The sequence below is a fragment of the Archocentrus centrarchus genome, chromosome 8, assembly GCF_007364275.1.
Source record: "Archocentrus centrarchus isolate MPI-CPG fArcCen1 chromosome 8, fArcCen1, whole genome shotgun sequence".
NCBI classification, from domain to species: Eukaryota; Metazoa; Chordata; class Actinopteri; order Cichliformes; family Cichlidae; genus Archocentrus; species Archocentrus centrarchus.
Window position 1 is genome coordinate 7,172,276 of NC_044353.1, and position 18,177 is coordinate 7,190,452.

Sequence of the window (18,177 nt, forward strand, 5' to 3'; positions counted from 1 at the left end):
TGGTGTGATAAAGGATTAGCTAACATACATAATTTCCTACCTCAAACCCAGAATTTCTCCAATATGCCCACTCTGGACAGGACAATATAATTGGATGAGTGTAAGCAACAGAAGTGTTACTTTGCAAAATAGTTAGAGTTAATTAAAAATAATCAGTTTAATTAACTTAATAACAGGTGAAACAGAAACTCGGCCATCAGTTACTTTTTAAATTTTATTTAATTTTTTTTAAATTCAATTTTTAAAGTTTATTGTCTGTATTTTCATACATGTCTAGATTTACTACAGTTGATTGTAACATTTTTATTGTTAACTGAGCATTATTATGGGCTTCCATCAAGAGAGTACAGATGAAAATCAGCTTTATCTATATCTAGTAAATTATGTATATTGTGCCTTTGTGCCATTTACCATTTATGACAGCCACTTATATATAATCATTTTATGATGGGCATATCAATTCCCTTATTGGTTACACATTACTATTATCAAATTGGACCCTGTTTTGTCTTCAGAACTGCCTCAATTCTTCCTCTGAGATTTTACTTCATACTGACATAATGGCACACAGTTGTTGCAGATTCGTCAGCTGCACATCCATGATGTGAATCTCCCGTTCCACCACATCCCAAAGCCGCTCAATTGGATTGAGATCTGGTGTGCCAAGAGTGGATGGATCCTTCATGCTTTCATGTTGTTTATGCCACATTCTGAGCCTACCATCCAAATATCACAGCAGAACTCATCAGACTAGGCAAAATGTTTCCGATCTTCTATTATCCAACGTTGGTGAGGCCATGTGAATTGTAGCCTCAGTTTCCTGTTCTTACTGATAGGACTGGCACCCAATGTGGTCTTCTGCTGCTGTAGCCCAAGGTTCAATGAGTTGTGCATTCAGAGATGCTCTTCTGTATATGGGTGTAACGAGTGGTTATTTGAGTTACTGTTGGCTTCCTATCAGCCCGAAGCAATCTATCCCTTCTCCTCTTACATCATCATTACATTATCTCCCATTTTCTCTTTTTCCGACTATTCTGTAAACCCTAGAGACATTTGTTTGGGAAAATCCCAGTAGATCAGCAGTTCATGAAATACTCAGACCAGCTTGTCTGGCACCAACAACCATTCTACGTTCAAAGTAATTTAATAACCACCCCTATTCTGATGCCCGGTTTGAACTTAAGCAGGTCAGCTTAACCATGTCTACATTCCCGATTACACTGAATTGCTGCCATGTGATTGGACAAATACATCTTTGCAGTTGAACAGTGCCTAATAAATTGGTTAGTGTAAAGAAAGACAAGCCTGTATACACATTAATACATCAACCTCTGGCTTCATGTGACAGCAGTATGGTCTAGTATTTTCATGGCTAAAAGCAGGGTTTCTCATCAGTGAAATTTAAGGCCTGTAATTTAATACTAGCATGACAGTTATTGTCTATCACATGACATCCCGTGTACTGTTTGAACAAAAATGAACTATTAAACTATGTAACTCAGTTTTTATGTACCCACTTGTGCTGTTTGTCCTCTCTTTTGGCCTCACGTGCCCACAGCATCACTGTGAAGCCAAGAAGACAGCTCAGCAGCCTGTAGGGCAAACGTAAAGAGATATGTCACAGCAGTACCAGCCAGATGACCTCTCCCTTAACATCAGTAAGACCCAGCAGGTGGTGGTGGATTACAAGCATTCCTCTATTGACAGAGGCAGAAAGAGAAAATTAGCTCTTTGAAGTTCCAGGGTGTTAACAATACTGAGAACATGTTATGAGATCTGCACTCAGGAACTGAAGGCACAGCTGTGAATTTGTTATTTAGCTCAGGAAGCTTTACTCAAGCCTTGAGAATTTCAGGCCGTTCTATGAACACTGCATTGCTGTCTTCTACAACGGTATTGCTTCTCTTAACCTGCCTGCCTCAGAATTCGTCTTTAGGGAACGTTTCACACCAGAGCCACAGAAGATAGCATTCAACTGTTATTACAGGATTATTAGTGCACATCATGAGACGTAGAGTGAAATTAATGTTTAAAAAAAAAAAAACAGTGGCATGTTAAAAGTTGATCTTTCAGAGGAACTCCTAAATCATCACAGCTTAGATCACATATACAGATTAAAGGAGAAACCACCATAATAGGGTCTCAGTAGGGGGTTGGCCCACAGCTTTGGCATTGATCTCTGGAGCTCTCCTGGAGGAATCATACACCAATGTTCCATTGAGCAATTCCCTCATGGATTGTTTTATGGTGATGTTGAGCGCTGACTAACTCCAGAATCTTCCAAAGCACATGATTCACAATTTCAGTCCATTCACTGAGGCTCTCGTGACCTATAGATGGGCACATCTGCCATTTAGAAGAGACAACTCCACTCAGGATCGAAGTGTTTCATTATAGGATAAAGGTGATCACTCAGAACTACTTTGCATTGATTTGCAGTGACTCTTCCCTCTAACGAGGTCACTGCAAATCAGTGTCTACTGGTGAAATGATGGCTGGATGGATGGATGGATGGATGGATGGATGAAAAATCACAAAAGAATCACAAAGCTGGCTGATACTATTTTAACTTGATAGATTTCATAAATTGTTTCATAACAACAAAATATCTGATTATTCAATGCTATTTCTTGAAAGCCCTTAAACATTGTCATTTAGGACAATTAGTCATAATTCTCTCAGAAACTGGAGTTTGTGTTATGGACCTCTGTGTTTCACTATTGGTTTGGGGTTCTTCTCCTGAGGAGAGATGGTTTTGTCTGTACCAAATATTTCTTCTGTTACTGTGACCAGATAACTCTCTTTGATTCATCTGTCCAGAGCACATTATGCCAAAAGGCCTGTTTGCCTCTTTGTTTTTGTTTTTGTTTTTTTTTATATTCATCTGCTTTCATCTTCTTTCATCTTCAAATCTCATTGTACATCCTGTATAATGACAATAAAGGCATTCTATTCTATTCTATTCTATTCTATTCTATTCTATTCTATTCTATTCTATTCTATTCTATCTTCCTTTTGGACAGCAAAGGCTTTATCCCAATGTGCTTCCAGTACAGGTTTAATTCTTGCTGTCTTTTTCTTATTGTAGACACACTTTGACACCATCAGTTTTGGAGAGTTACCTTGAGTTCCTTGAATGTAATTTTGGAATTGGCATTTTCCCATAATGTTATTTCAGTAAAAATGTTTGGCATAATAATCATTCTATGGCAGGCATATCTACTGGCAGCTTTGGCTCCAGTATCTGCTAGTAGCAGCAGCTGCTACACACAAACTGAGGTGCAGGTGAAGCCTCCTCTGTCACTAAGATGGAGAAATAATATCACAATTGGACCTATTATATTTATTGCTCAGGTTGGTTGGCTTTGAGTTTTTTGTTATAATTTCAGTATAGATTGACAAAGTTAAAATGATTGCAAATACCAGTTATTTATGTTTATTTATAGTTCATTAAGCTGATGGTAGAAGAAGAACTTCCAGGCTTCCAGATTTGACTGGAATCCAAAACATGGCTTACCAAGTTACCCACACATTCAGACAGCAGTGCAGGAGAGATTGGAAATGGAAGAACGACCAGCTTCACGTATCTCATGACATTTTTAGAAATTGCCTGAAAAGATACCAGAGGGCTGATAAACAAAAATTATTCAGATTTGATTGCAACGCAGTCCTGTAGGCCTAAAGTTCTTTTTAACATGAATTCTGTCATTGATTCCCCTACGTCCCACATGGTCAAGTATGTCAAATATACTGTGCTACACTTTTCTAACCTATTTATGGATAAGGTTGCCATACTCAGAACTAGCTCTTCATTCCCTAATGTTGAACTATTTAATCTTTCGACTTTCTCCGCTGGGTTTTGATCAGTTCCAACCAACCTCGCTTCCAAACTTAGTTAAAATTGTTGATGAGTTGAAACCCACTTACTGCAATGCTGAGGTCATTCCTTCCAGACTCTTCAGAGATCTGTAGTGTTATTGGGCTTTGGATTTTAGTTAACATAAGTTCATGTTTAGTTGCAGGTTCTGTCCCACCATATAAAAATACAACCATGCTTCCTCTTATAAAGAAATTCTATCTTGAAACACATAACCTTTCACACTTTAGATGAATCTCTCTACCCTGCCTTTTTTATCTGAAGTTCTGCAGAAAATTGTCTTCCAACAACTGCAGTCTTATTAAAATTTGAACAGCATTTCTGAGAGTCTTCAGTCTGGCTTTGAACTACATCATAGCACTTTTAAAGTTTTTAATGATCTTTTGTGTATTGCTGATGTTGGTCATTGAGCCTTGCTTCTACTACTTGATCTTAGAACTGCATTTGACACAGTGGACACATGGCATATTGATTTCCCATCTTGAATATTATATTTGTATCTGTGATAACATGGTAAATTGGTTCGGGTCATATATGACTAACAAGTCCTTTTTTGTCAGTATTGGTGTCTATTGTTCAAACTCAGCTGCTTTGTCCCGCAGAGTAACACAAAGGTCTGTTTTGGGCCCGATTCTGTTTCTACTATACATGCTGCTCTTTGGATCCATATTCAAAAAGTGAAATATTTCCTATCACTTATTTGCAGGTGACACTCAGATATACCTACCTCTGAAACGACACTTCCAGATTCCTCACTCAATTCCTTAAAATGTTGTTTAGCTGAGGTTAAATTTCAGCTTTCACAGAATGTCCTCACCCTTAAAAACAAAACTGCAATTCTGTTTTTTGAACCCTGCTCACTGCCAGGCAGCTCACATCACAAGTATTAATTCATGTCTTGGATCTATGGTTTTATACTGTAACCCTCATGTAAAGAACCTAAGGATAATCTTTGAGTCCACTCTGAATTTAGATTTGCAGATTAAATCCATCAACAAAGCTAGCTTCTTTCAGTTAAGACTCTTAGCTAAAGTCAAGCCCTTCCTTCCCTTTAATAATCTTGAGAAGGTGATTCATGCTTTTATCATATCCAGCATGGATTAATGCAATTCTTTGTACACTGGAGTGGGTAAGGCACTATTATGTCAATTGCATTTCATCCAAAAAGCTGCTGCTAAAATCCTAAACTAAAGCATCAACATATTTCACCGATTCTGGCATCATTAAATGCTTAGATGGGCTTGCCCCTAATGCCTCTTTTCCACTAGCACCTGCTTGGCTTGGCTCGGCTCTACTCGGTTTAGTTCATTTTCCAATACCGCCTCAGCAAGGCGACCCATAAGTCCTATGCAACACAAACACTTGCTCTGTCTAGTTCCGTCTGGATTCGTCCATCAGCCACCAACCACAAAAAGGTCTGTGTTGGTGGCTGTGTTTGGCTCAACTCAGCTTGCTTGGAACCCTGGCTGAGTAGGTACTTAAAAAGTACCTGGTACTAGGTACTGCCAAATAATGGAAAACCCTAAAAGTCACATCGAGCTGAGTACTAGTGGAAAAGCATCTTTTAAGGTTACAGTTGTGTACCCACTGTCAAATGTTTAGGTCAGCTCAGGCCCAATCACCAGACTGGCTTTTACTTCCAATTGGTCCTTTACAGTCACAGCTCTTGAGTACTCTTCCCCTCCACATCAGGTCTTCTGCGTCTCTAACTAATTTCATATTTTAACTAAAAACTAGCCTTTTCCCTTTTTGTTTTGCTTTCTCATTGTTTTGCTTGGAAATAACTTTACAAATAAGTATCCTGAGGTATTTCAAGATGGGTGCCAAGTGGCAAGATTTGCTTTAGAAGGACTTTTTATTGTTCAATTTATTGGCAGGTAATCCAGAAATTCTGAATCTAATTCTGTGGAATTAAAGATATGATAAATATTGGGGTGTACTTTCCTCTTGAATGATTGTTTTTCTCTTTTAATTTATTTAAATTCTGTCATGATCCTGGGCCGTTGGCCCCGTGTGCCTTGTTTCTTTGAGTTGTGTTGTTTAGTTATGACTTAGAATTTCAGTTTGTCATTGTTTTCTGTTTAGGATCTGTGTTAGTTCCTGTTTCCCTCATGTTGTCTTTCCTGTGGTCTGTGTTCAGGTGTTTGTGTTTTCCCTCTGGTGTCAAGTCTGTGTTATGTTTTGATTCCCATGTCCTCCGGTTTGGTTAGTGTTCCTGTGTCTGTTTTTGGTTTTCATGTCTTTGTCCCTTGTCTCGTGTTTTGTTTCTCTTCCCAGTGTTTCCTTAAGTGTTGGTTTAAGGTTTCTGTTTTGGTCATGTTTAGGTTCCTTCTATGTGTCAAGTCTGCATGTACCTTGTTTGGTTACTTCCTGTTTTATTTTTACAGTCCTTTGCCCTGTGTGCTTGTCTTTAATTTTGCTTCCCCTTGTCTCATTTGTGTAATTATGTTCAGCTGTGTTCCTCACCTGTTGCCTAGTCCTTCATTGTTCCTTTGTGTATGTTCATGTTCATGTCTATGTTCCAAGTTCATGCTATGTTGCCAAGTTTTGCTATTAAAGCTTTAAGTTCTAATTAAACTCCTCACCTTATGAGTCCTGCATTGGGGGTCCTCTGTCTCACTTGCCACAGCCACAAACATGGCAAATTCTGACAAAAATGCCTGCTAATTAGTACTAAAAAGCAGACTAACAAAACACAAACTTCTTGGAGATCTGTATCACAGAGCAGGCCTTGAGAGCATCAGATAATCCACCAACAGCACAAACATGGAGAAAAGGTCAGTTTAATGACACCCATTGGCTCTAGCTGCTTGTGTCAGGGCACATGTCAGTCATTATGACTACGCCTCTAACTGCAGTATCCAGGTGGATGACTTACGAAATAAAATTCACCCCACTCAGAGATGAAGGAGGAAAATTTTGGCATAGGGGTCAGTCTGTGGGGAATGGCTCCCTATTGGAATCAGTCTCTTTTTCCACTTCTGCATTGGCTTCATTTTTTGGCACAGGAGGCTGCCACTTACTTAGACTTCAGACGGTTAATGTGCGAGTCCATGTGGATTGCCTTGGCTTTTGGAGTAAGCCTCAGGTGCAGCTTTTTGGCACAAAAATGTAGGGCTACAAACATTACACCCCTAGGATAAATGTAAATGAAGCTGATGAAGCAAAATGGCCCAAATGCCATATTTCTTGAGAAAGTCAAAGAAATTTGAGATTTTCTTGTGCAGATAATAATTGTACTAGAAGAACATGTAATCCTCCTAAGAGTGTGACTGTTATCTGTCCTCTAGGAAATAATTAGGATGGACACCAGCACTGCAACATGAGTGCACAGCGCTGATAGTGACATAACACTGTGTATCTGTGTGTTTGTGTGTTTGTGTAACCACCAGAGGAAAGCAACCATATGACCCTTTCACAGTCAAAGAGGTCAGACCTCTGCATCACTTTTAATGCTGCAGAGACAATGACACTCATGATCTCGTCACAGCCATGGAGGCTTTTAGAAAGTTGCCAGGCTGGGTAGACACATATGGTGCAACATGTTCCTGCATCAGACTGATTACCTAGATTTGTCCAACAGCAGATTCAGGCATAAAACTAAACAACTGCGCTGTCAACAATAAACTAAGTGTGCAAGTATCACCATAGTTTTTTATAAAAACCTTTTCAATGCTGTTTCCAGCTCTTCAAGTCAGCGACGCATTTGACAGATAGCTGACGAAGTGGAATTTAGCTTGAGGTGTTGCTAAAACTGTCTGTGGTTTGTTGGAGCCTAGCAAAAAGGGTGACATTGTCAGTAAAAAGAAAGACGTTAGCAGAGGTTGGGGGGGGGGGTGTGACAGACAAAAAGACAGGAAGCAAAACGAATTCAAGCTGAAATATTCTGTTGAATGAAAGTTACATTCTCTGCACCATATGAATATCAGGCTGAATCACTTCATGACAGAAGAAAGTAAAGGCAAGCAGGAAGGTATGAAATGGGGAGCAAATCTAAGGCTACCTGAATTGGATGAAAGTGTTTATGGTGTGCTTTATGGACACTTCTTCTCCATCTTGTACAGGAAAGCATGAGAGTTTTTGCTTTTTTGTACCACTTCAAGGACTTCTGTGTGTAGTAGTGTACCCTATCTGCCAGCACTGATGTCCTCGTATCCACTCTTGCCACTGCAGTTAAGCTAATAATAAAAGTTGAATAGAATAGTGTTTTTGCTCTCAAGAAAATCCATTTGATGCACAAATTGCATTAACTACTTAATTTCATTCATAGTTTTTTGGCTTTGCACCATTTTCTCGTTTCTAGTGGGGTTATCGTAGTAAAAAAGAGCATGTATTATGTATACTGCCTTGTTGTTTTTGGATCCTGCTTATTGTAACACAAAGTGCAAAATGTATGCAAGACTGAGTTGGTGGTGATTGGATCTTAAGCCTGAAAAGATGAATTAACTGGATTATGCACAGTGAATGAGCAAATATTCTATTTGCTCACTAGGAGGGAAAAAGTGGTCTCTCTTCATTTCAGTGTGCTACAGCAGGACTGCATTTGCCATGCTTCTCTGTTTAAGAAGCCTTAAGCCTGGCGAAATAGATTTTCACCTTATCTTTGTGTATGACCTTTTTTTTTTTTAACCAGGATTTAGTTTTAACTTCACAGAAAATGTAAGAATTCTAAGACTTTTCTTAGAATTTCATCATGAGGAGTTAATCTTGGTATTAGGAAGCTTTGTGAATACAGGCCGCGGTTGTATTATTGCATTTACAGTCCATCAGTCCGTTTCCAGCTACAGTGATTCTAGGGAAAAGGGTAGTTGGAGACTGCAGCACCACCAAGATTATTGCAACCATGTTCAGTGAACTCGCCATCTTGTTGCCCTTGCTTTTAATCTGGTCGCTTCGAAGACAAGAACCGGGCCTAGGTTAGGGGCCATCAGCTGCTGTCTTCAAAATGTCAAGACTGCAAAAAAACAGCAATAAGATGGAGTCGGTCTGCTACTGTATCAGTTTGCGATTGAATGCCTCCTACCTCTAAAGCCACCTGAGGAAAGCGACCAATAGCTAAACCAAAAGCACACACCCCCTCTTTTCTGTCGGTTGTACAAGCAGGCCCCAGTCTTTCCAGAATGTTTAGTACCATAGACTTTAAAAGGTGGATGTATCCACAGTTATTTCACCCATGTTTGTGGATGGCACATTTTGAAGCCTGAATGTTATTGTATTGCCTGCTACCTGCTGGGAAATGTGACCCTATTTAGATGAGAGGGTGGAGTGTTAAGTTTTGAACTGCCACTAACTTTGGTCTGCAAACTGCATCTGTAGACTGCATGTGTGCAATGCACAAACACGCATATCTGCTCTAATTGTTGAGCAACATACAAATAAAAATTTCACTGTTTGTCAAATCCACTAAAACTGCTCCAGAAGGCACCAACATGACAGAAGTGGTGGAAAGATCTGGTTCAGTGGCTGCAGTGGAAGTGAAAACCTAGCAGACACTGATACAGCAGCTTGTGTCAGGCTGTGCCAACCACAGCCGCTTTGCTCATTAAAGAAAATCACCCATTGTAGAGTATTCAAAAAGGGGGAAATTAACTATAGTACCAAACTTTTTATTTTATTTTATTTTGCCAGGGTGTAAACATGCTTTTCAGCACTGTACAGTTGGACATCATAACACGACTCTTTGGGATCCACACTCAAGTATCCAGAATTGTGTAGTGAAAGTATGGAACAGTTTCTCTGGAGCTTGAAAAAGGCGACTGGACTTCTTTTTGTTTCTTGAAGACGTTTCACCTCTCATCCGAAAGGCTTCTTCAGTTCTCAACCAAAAGGTGGAGAGACCCAGGTATTTAAACCCCTGTGGGCGTAGTCCCCTGGAGGTGGTTATGACCCTCTATTGATCATGTGCTTGAACACATGTGCCCAGGTGTGAAGGGGTTCTCCACCATTTGGTTGAGAACTGAAGAAGCCTTTCGGATGAGGGGTGAAACGTCTTCAAGAAACAAAAAGAAGTCCAGTCGCCTTTTTCAAGCTCCAGAGACTACTATGACCTGGATAACTGAGAATCTACACAGACATATGGAACAGTTTAAACACACATGGTGTCAGTATTCTCTTGACATTACTTTTTACAATCACCATTTACTTCATAGTGAGTTAAAGAAACATACTTACTTATTGGTGCTTTAATCTCCCTGTTCTTCATTTGGCTCATTTTAGTGATGTGGCTGTATGAGTACAAGTCAGTCCACCAGTTTTACCCTGAAATATCTTACTCTGTGTCTCTAACTATTGGGTGAATTGTCCTGAAATTTTGGCATTTATATTCTCAAGAATATTAAATCTTATCACTTTGATGTTGACATTTCCTTGACATTTCCCTTTGGTGAAAACTGTGAGGCTCAAATGAAAAATAATAGCTTAAAAAACAGACTGTAATAAATTTTACTGAAGAAATGCACGATCCCCTCGGGATGAACGTTTCCACTGTGATAGACCACTGCTTTCTTTATCTGGATAGATCGTTGCTTCAAAATGTTTGTTTGCCCCATGCTGAAAAATGAAGGCATTGCCAATCACAAGCTTTCCAGATGCTATTGGATCAAAATGTGACCGTACTTTTCTACGTTTCCATCAGTCCAACTGACTGGCTGAAATGCAGCTCCAAACCATGACAGAGCTTCCACCGTGTTTACAGATGACGGCAGACACTCACTGTTGTACCTCTCTCCTGACCTTGTCTCTACATATTGACAACAACTTGAACCAATGGGGGGAGTGTCTTAAACCTGCATTCTTTTGCATGGCCAGTAGGGTTATTAAAAGAAATCAGGTTTTATAGAGGTCTGTATGGAAAATTGCCCTCCGCCACCTTCGTCTCTAATGCCAGTAAACAATTTTGTGATGAGTTTATGGTTTATAATCACTACTTTCAAGTTTTACTGAATAAAGCATGATGTCCATTTAGCAAATTATGCCCCCAGTTAAAGATGGATAAAACAAGGATGCTTTACCTTGTGAGTGACAACTGCGATCAGCATCAGATCTGCCCCTCACCTGTCAGATCCACAAAATAGCAACAGGAAATTCAGTCATGTTTTTTGTAACCAGCTTGTATTTTTGAGAGTGACACAGACATAAACACTGGATAAAGTGGGATATCCAGTAATTCTGCCTAGTAACCTGAAGCGTGCTATTTACTTGAGCTGCGGTGACAGAAGGTGGAGAAAATGTAAGATAGCCAATGATGATGTTTTATTATGAACATAAATAGAATATTTATTTAAATAAAAGTTTGAAAAATAATTTTGTATGCTGTCAGTTATAGTGCTGCAGCTCTAAATTCAAACCCTTCCATCGGCTGGAAAGGCAAAGTCAGTCTGTAAGTAATTCCCTTTCATGGTTGGCCTTTAATGTTAAAGCTGCTGGAAGTGAAGCCAGGATAACAGCGGCAGGCAAAACAGCAGTTTTGAAGCAAGCAGAAATAATGGGCAAATTGAAAGTGTTACTTCTGTATTTATGGTTTCTTGTGTAGCTTGTTGTTTTGCTGTTATACCTCAGATGAACCCTGTTAGGGATCATTCAACTACATTCTTTGAGGTAATTTTATATCCAGCTGCAACTTTGGCCTTAGTAGCAACTTCTGATCACACATGGAGCAAAAAAGAGATCACAGACGAGTCTAATTCAATTGATAAGATATCTAAAATTTCTGTGTCCTCATAAGACTCCACTCAGCTCTACTGGGGAGACTGCACCAGACTGCCGTTATGTAATCAAGTTAGCATTAAAGCTTAACTGAGTTGGGATGCAGAGAGGCAACGTTTTTTTTTTTTTTTTTTCCTCTTGGGGAACAAAATGAAAAGGGCAAAACAGAAAGATGCAAACAAAGAGGTCATGAAACAGAAAAGTGACGGGAATCAAATTTAAAAATACCGGCAAGAATGACAGGCGACAAAGACAGAGACGGAGAAGAAGGAAAGTCGGGCTGCTCAGAGAAGAAACACGTAATGTCTATAACAAAGCAAGGACAGGAAGTTAAAGAGAGCGAGAGAGGTTGTACAAGGTAGACTGGAGCATGATGAGTTGTGTTGTGATGACAGAGAGCATGACACTGGGGGGAGGAACTACACATGCCGTGCAGACATGGAGAGAGGGAGGGGAGGCTGAACGAGAGCAGCTAGAAAGAAGGGAACACAAGAGGGAGGGGGGGGGGTGTCAGGAGGGAAATAAACAGAGTGGCCGTTCCTCCCAGCAGCCAGTCTGAGGCACAGAGCTACTACTGCTAGATCTATTTCAGCTGATTGCTGCAACTCAGGCTCAACTGCTCTGGGATCAACTTGCTTGCTGAGTTCAGTGGGAGGCTGGTAGTCGGGGATTTGAGGTCTGCAAACACAGCTTACGTTCATGTGAAGCAGGCTGAGTGGGACACGTGCAGTAACTTCCTGGGAGGCTGGAACAGCAGACGGAGCTGCTGGCTGTATTCTCTCTGTGATATTCCTTCAAAAGGAGCAACATGCATATCTTACAGCCGTACTGCATCAACAGGTTGGGGAATGCATTTCTCTGTGTTTGCGTGCATGTGTGTTGAAAGTGGGTGTGTGCTGCTGCTGGCATCTTTAGCCCCCTACCACATGATCATAACATAAAGTATGAGATGTATGTGTGTGCTGAGTGCAGTGTGGAAAGGATGCCTTCTGTTTATGTTTCTGTTTTTGCTTTGTTTTTTGCAAACCAATTTATTAGTTGTGAGTTCATAACAGTAGTCGAGAAATTGTATTTCCAAGCATTAATTTTCTGTGATCTGATGAAATGTCTGGACTCCTCAAAGAGCCTGAAGTCCTCTCCTTATTCACACGATTCTTTTGCAACCAATGTATTGCTGTCATGTTATTTGAAAGGAATTATTAGGGAAACTCATAAAATCATGTAGTTCCTTGTCAGTGCAGTAGGAAGGTCGGTATCCTAACAGTCAGCTGAGTTGTCAGCGTATCTACAGCATCCAGATCGTTCTACTGATACCCCCAGGACAGAGCTCTAGACCAGCTCCTGTGTCTGTCTTTGCAACTGCATATTTTTTTTCCAGTATCACTAAATGTGTGTTGTTATATGACAGTTATGCAGTTTGGATAGTGGTTTCTATTTATTCCTTCGTCATAGGGAACATCACTAAAGCAGAGGCTCTATTTAAAGCTGCTTTAGCATGTATGCCAAGAAGCTTGTTACCAAGAGTAGTCACATTAACAAGTCAGACATATCAGCCTAAGACAGCTTGTTCAGTTAACTCACAAAGCTAGTTATAGCATGTAAAATTGAATGAGCATGGCACAGTTAAAACTAACATTTTTTGAAGATGAATTAGGCAGTCAGAGTCAAGTGTGGAAGTTCTTTGGTGTTAATAGATTTGCAAAAGGCAATATGCAAAAAATACTGTCACGCATTTCAGAGCAATTTAGACCAATTTAGTGAAGCACCTGCAAGAGATCTGTGATAAGAATTCAAGGTGAATGAGTTTCAGTTCAAGATACAACATGTCCAACAATCCATGTGTTTTTTTTTTTTTTTTATGTTATCCTGAAATGCACGTTAACATTTTATTTGAGACAGCTGGCTTTATAATCTAATGTAATGATACGAATGTAGTAACTCATAGTGATGTTAGTAGGCTGCTAGTAGGCTTCCATCCCAACATTACAGCCTGGGTCCTGTCAACAAATTCTACTGTTCCCATTTGAAATAAACAGCCTGCCACCACCGTCAGTCACCGTCAGTTGACTTGGATATCAAGAATCGCTTAATTCTACTGGTACCAACTACTACATACATATAATGACAATAAAGTCTTCTTGAATCTACTACATTTCTGGTAGAAATTATGGTAAATGGACTAGTTTTTATATAGTGCTTTTCTACTCTGAGTACTCAAAGCGCTTTATACAACACGTTTGCATTCACACACACACTCATACAAGCACTACCTCCCACAGCTAAGTGCTTACTGTCTAGCATTCACACGCATTCATACGCCAACAGAGCAACTTGGGGTTCGGTATCTTGCCCAAGGATACTTTGGCATACAGACACAAGAAGCCAGGGATCGAACCACCAACCTTCCGATTAGTGGGTGACCTCCTCTACCGCTACAGCTATCCCCACTATGATTATGACCTGATGATTTCAGTATACGACTATGATTGTTTGCTCTAGTTGTCACCTTTTGCACAGATTTACAGCTTGTTGAGACTCACTGCACATCTAGCTTCTTTCTCACTGATAAACGGGAAACACCACAACACACTGAAGATAAGACTGCAGCTGTTAGCTAGCTAGCTAGCTGGCATTTTCATCACAATTAATGCTTACAACATCTTCTCTTTTCACTTTCTAAAGAAAAAAAAGACTTGATTGTTCGACCTTCTTCTACCATAACAAACTGGGGACCACAGAAGATGAGACGCTTCAGCCTGCACTGCTGCCCCATAATAAATGGCTGCAGCGTTAAAGTTGTTCAGTTCCTCTAACTGTCATGTTACAGTGTGCTCTCTTTGAGAAATGGCTAACAAAGATTGACTTTAGTTGTATAAATGGATAGCAGAGTCATCCTTGGGAACTTTCTCCTAACCTCACCACCAGCACACTGTAGAAAATATACACCAGGGTAGTCAGCACTGTCACAAACTCCTGTAAAGCTCACATTGATCAACTACCAGAGCAGGCAGCTTCCCACCATGTTATTGCCTGACCATGTGCACTGCATTAAAGATAATAAGTTTTATGGACCGTGAAGAGCAGCAAGAACTGGGAAAGAGACGTCAGAGGATTGTTTTTTCTTTTTTCTTTTTTTTGGGGGGGGAGTTGGAAGAGCAAAGTGGATTTGACAGCCAGTGAGTGGGGGGAATGGAGGAAGGAGGGAAAGGAGGGACAACAGTGGTGTTACCTAATACTGTTGATGGAAGTTGAGGGAGGAGCAGGGAGGAGAGGAAAGAGGTGGAGCAGAGTGGAGGGACAGACTGAAATCACTGGGAGGATCGAGGGAATACAGCAGTAGCTGTGAGAGTTGATAAAGTGGTGATGGTGGTGGTTTGGAGGGACAGAGTTTTTAAGGCGAGACAGAGAAAATGGGAATGGGAGGGGGATGGAGCAAAACAGCAAGCCAGCCAGACATGTGGATGGATGGGAAGAAAGGGGATAGAGAGAGCGTGGTAATCCAAATCTGCTGCTATAAGCAAATAACAGAATCCATCCTGTGACAGTGATAAAACAGAAGGGATAAAGAATTATAGGAGACAGAAGGTAGGGATGAACTGAGCAAAGGATATTTTTATATCCTGAAGTATGTGTGCAGTCCATATGTGCACAGTACAGAGTAGAGTAGCCTTCCATGTCCGTGCATGGGAGGTATTGGTATGATCCATTTTTGATCAGTGAGCAGAGTTTGCCAATCATCTCAAAAAATGTTTTTAAATCTTTAAGTTAAACTCTGATTCCCTGCCAGTTTATCTGTCCAACAATTCATTCTTAATATGCTAACATGTTAACATTGCTTACAGTACATGGTTTACCCACAAACTGACATTAAAGATGAACATAGCTGCCAAGACATCGCCCAGTAACTCACAGCCTGGGTTTTACCATTTTGGCCATCACTCTCCTATTGATTTGTTTATTTATTTGTTTTGTTTTTTCAAACAGGTCATTACTATATATGGTCAAGAGGGTTGAGCTGTGGCATTATCGACCAACACTAGTCTAGCTAGTGGGTGCAGTTCCTGATATTGTCTTTTAGTGCAGTGAAACAACAGGATGGTTGGGTATTGTACACCAGCCTCATGTGGTGATTCACGGAACTGCAGTTTGCTGCTTTTCTTTACCATGCATGTGTTGGTTTGGATTGGCAATTAGTGCTACACTCAGACCATAACTTTAGCATGTTTATTAGAGGAGATTAAAGTTATTCATCATTTTGAGACCATGAATGTGTTTAAACACATTGCGCAGCAAACCATCCAGTAATTACTGAGATATATAAAAGAAGGGTCGGCAAGCCTCAAAGTCAGTAGATACATCATCCAGGGACCCTGAAAACATTTTTAAAACTTCAAATTTTATGTCAGTCCATCTAATAGCTCACATAAAATGTCATTAAAGTTTCAGACTGATTACCCAACAAACCAAATGTAAACTGTAAGGATAAACTGTAAATGCAGACCAACATATTCATTAAGAAAATGCCTTTAAATCTATGAAATGCAGCATAGTTTGCATGTTTTTCTGGTTAGAAAACTGGCAGTATAACAGTGTAATAAAAGGGGGAGAACATGCATATGCCACACAGAAAGGCCAGAGAGTGGAATTGAACCTAGGACCTTCTTGCTGTGAGGTAACAGTGCTAACCACTGGACTGCCCTGCTATAACAATTAATACTGGAAATTAATGAAATGTTTTTGTTTCCTGAAGATGTTATTATTATGCCTTTTTTTTTTTTAAATCACATTGTAATTCTGTGTCCTTTTTTCCTCTGCCTTCCACCCTCTCCCACCTTCTTCTCCTCCACCCTCCCAGGTGGCCAGATGTGCCAAAGAGAAAGAGAAAGAACAGCCAGTGCTCAGTGAAGAGCATGTCTGGTAACTAACTTTAATATCTCTGCCTTGATCTTGCTGTTTGTGTCACCTCCAACAAGGAAGTGAACACAATTCAAAACATATTTCCTCTGAGATGTTCTGTCTTTTGATGCACTGCTGGATTTGGCCAGTGATTGGTCACATCACTCGGCACTGGGCCCCCCTGGGCTTTGAAAGGTGTCCTCTTTGTCATGAATATGATAATCTGCTTGTCATCATTGATAACTTTCCCTCAGAGGCTTTGTTGAACACAGATTAGCTGACCTGGGGGAGATTTATTTGTCAGGATATGAATGTTCAGGGTTGAAGTACAGAACTACCAAATTTAACATTTCAAACATGTTCAGCTGTAACAAATCTTTAATGTGTTATAAAAGCAAAAGTAAAGGATCCATTTCTATTTCCTAACCATGTCAGATATACATTTATTTCTGCTTACACATAAAAACCTATATTATATTGTTTTTTTCTTGATGTAAACACTTAATATAGTAACATCAGAGTCATTTTGAAAGGTTCCAGTCCAATCACATTTTCATGATGGGAAAATTCTCTGGTTTACATTTAAATTAAGGTCTTTAAGACCTAAATTAATCCATGGTGGGCAAATGTAGTGTTTTCCATAGTGATACTTGGCTTGTGGTATAGGAGTGCTCAATTATGGTAAAAAAGCACGATTATGAATATTTCTAAAGTATTGAATATTTCAGAAGTATTGAAATTACACTCATTTAGCATGTATTGATACTAGACATGTCTTTCCTTGAGTGTTAGTTATAATTCATCTGAAATGTATAAATACATAAATGTGAACCTAACTAAGGCCCATTGACACAGATCTAGAGGCTGATCTAGAGCAGATTACCCATAGGTTGCATTGAGGGTTACCAACTTGTCTGCAAACACTCAAAAACTAACCACAGAGAGGCAGTGAAACTTTAAAAGGTGCAACGCAAACTGGAAATGAAGAACATTCCCTTTCAAAAAAAGTTGTGCCTTACTGCTGCCACCAGCACATTTCAAAAGACACAACTTTTACTTTGAAGTTTGCTTTTCATAGTAGTTGGCGAGTGTTAGCAGATAAGTTGACATCTTCCTTACAAATTTTAAGTGACTCTGCTGGTCTGCTAACAACCGAAACCGAGACTTTTTTGGTACAGGCTTGTTAAATCTCTTTGCAACCAGTTTCATCTATTGACTGCCAGCAACTTCCCACATACAGTCTCCAGGTGCTCAAGAAATACTAGAGACCACTGGTTGTCAGACGGTCTGCAACTGGTCTCTAGGTCTGTGTGACTGGAGCCTTGCAAGATAAATATTGCATCATGACCAAAGCTATGTTACAAAGCATATCTGTGATGAAGCTGCACACAACTTCCATCTATGCTGTCTGTAAAGCACTAAAGTCAACTTAGCTACAAGTTTATTGTAGTACATTGTTAGTTTAGTTTTATATGTCACTAAATTGATTTTTGGGCAGTCTCTTTATTGCATGAAGTTATACAGACAGGATGGATCTTTTTTTTTCTCTTGCTTCAGTAGTACAAGAGGACTGACTGAGCGGAGTTTACTCTTCTGATTTCCAGAAGCCTCTGTGCATGTGTGTTATTGTTTGCACCTGTGTTTGGGTGGTTTTTATGCAACTGCATGACAGCTTAGAGGTTTGAATTCTTACTGTTATT

At 39.8% G+C, this 18,177-nt stretch overlaps 1 protein-coding gene across 2 annotated transcripts in view; it reads left to right on the forward strand.

The window, feature by feature from the left end:
* LOC115784550 (thyroid hormone receptor alpha) overlaps nt 1-18,177 on the forward strand; it is a 112,401-nt gene that overhangs the window by 70,184 nt on the left and 24,040 nt on the right. The window contains exons 1-2 of one of the 2 annotated variants that reach the window (XM_030735817.1): nt 12,149-12,421; nt 16,437-16,498. In XM_030735817.1, coding sequence (XP_030591677.1) covers nt 12,390-12,421; nt 16,437-16,498 — 94 coding nt within the window. In that variant the 5' untranslated portion in view covers nt 12,149-12,389. Of the gene's footprint in view, nt 1-12,148; nt 12,422-16,436; nt 16,499-18,177 lie in introns of those variants that run through there. The other variant, XM_030735815.1, reaches the window with a different exon arrangement.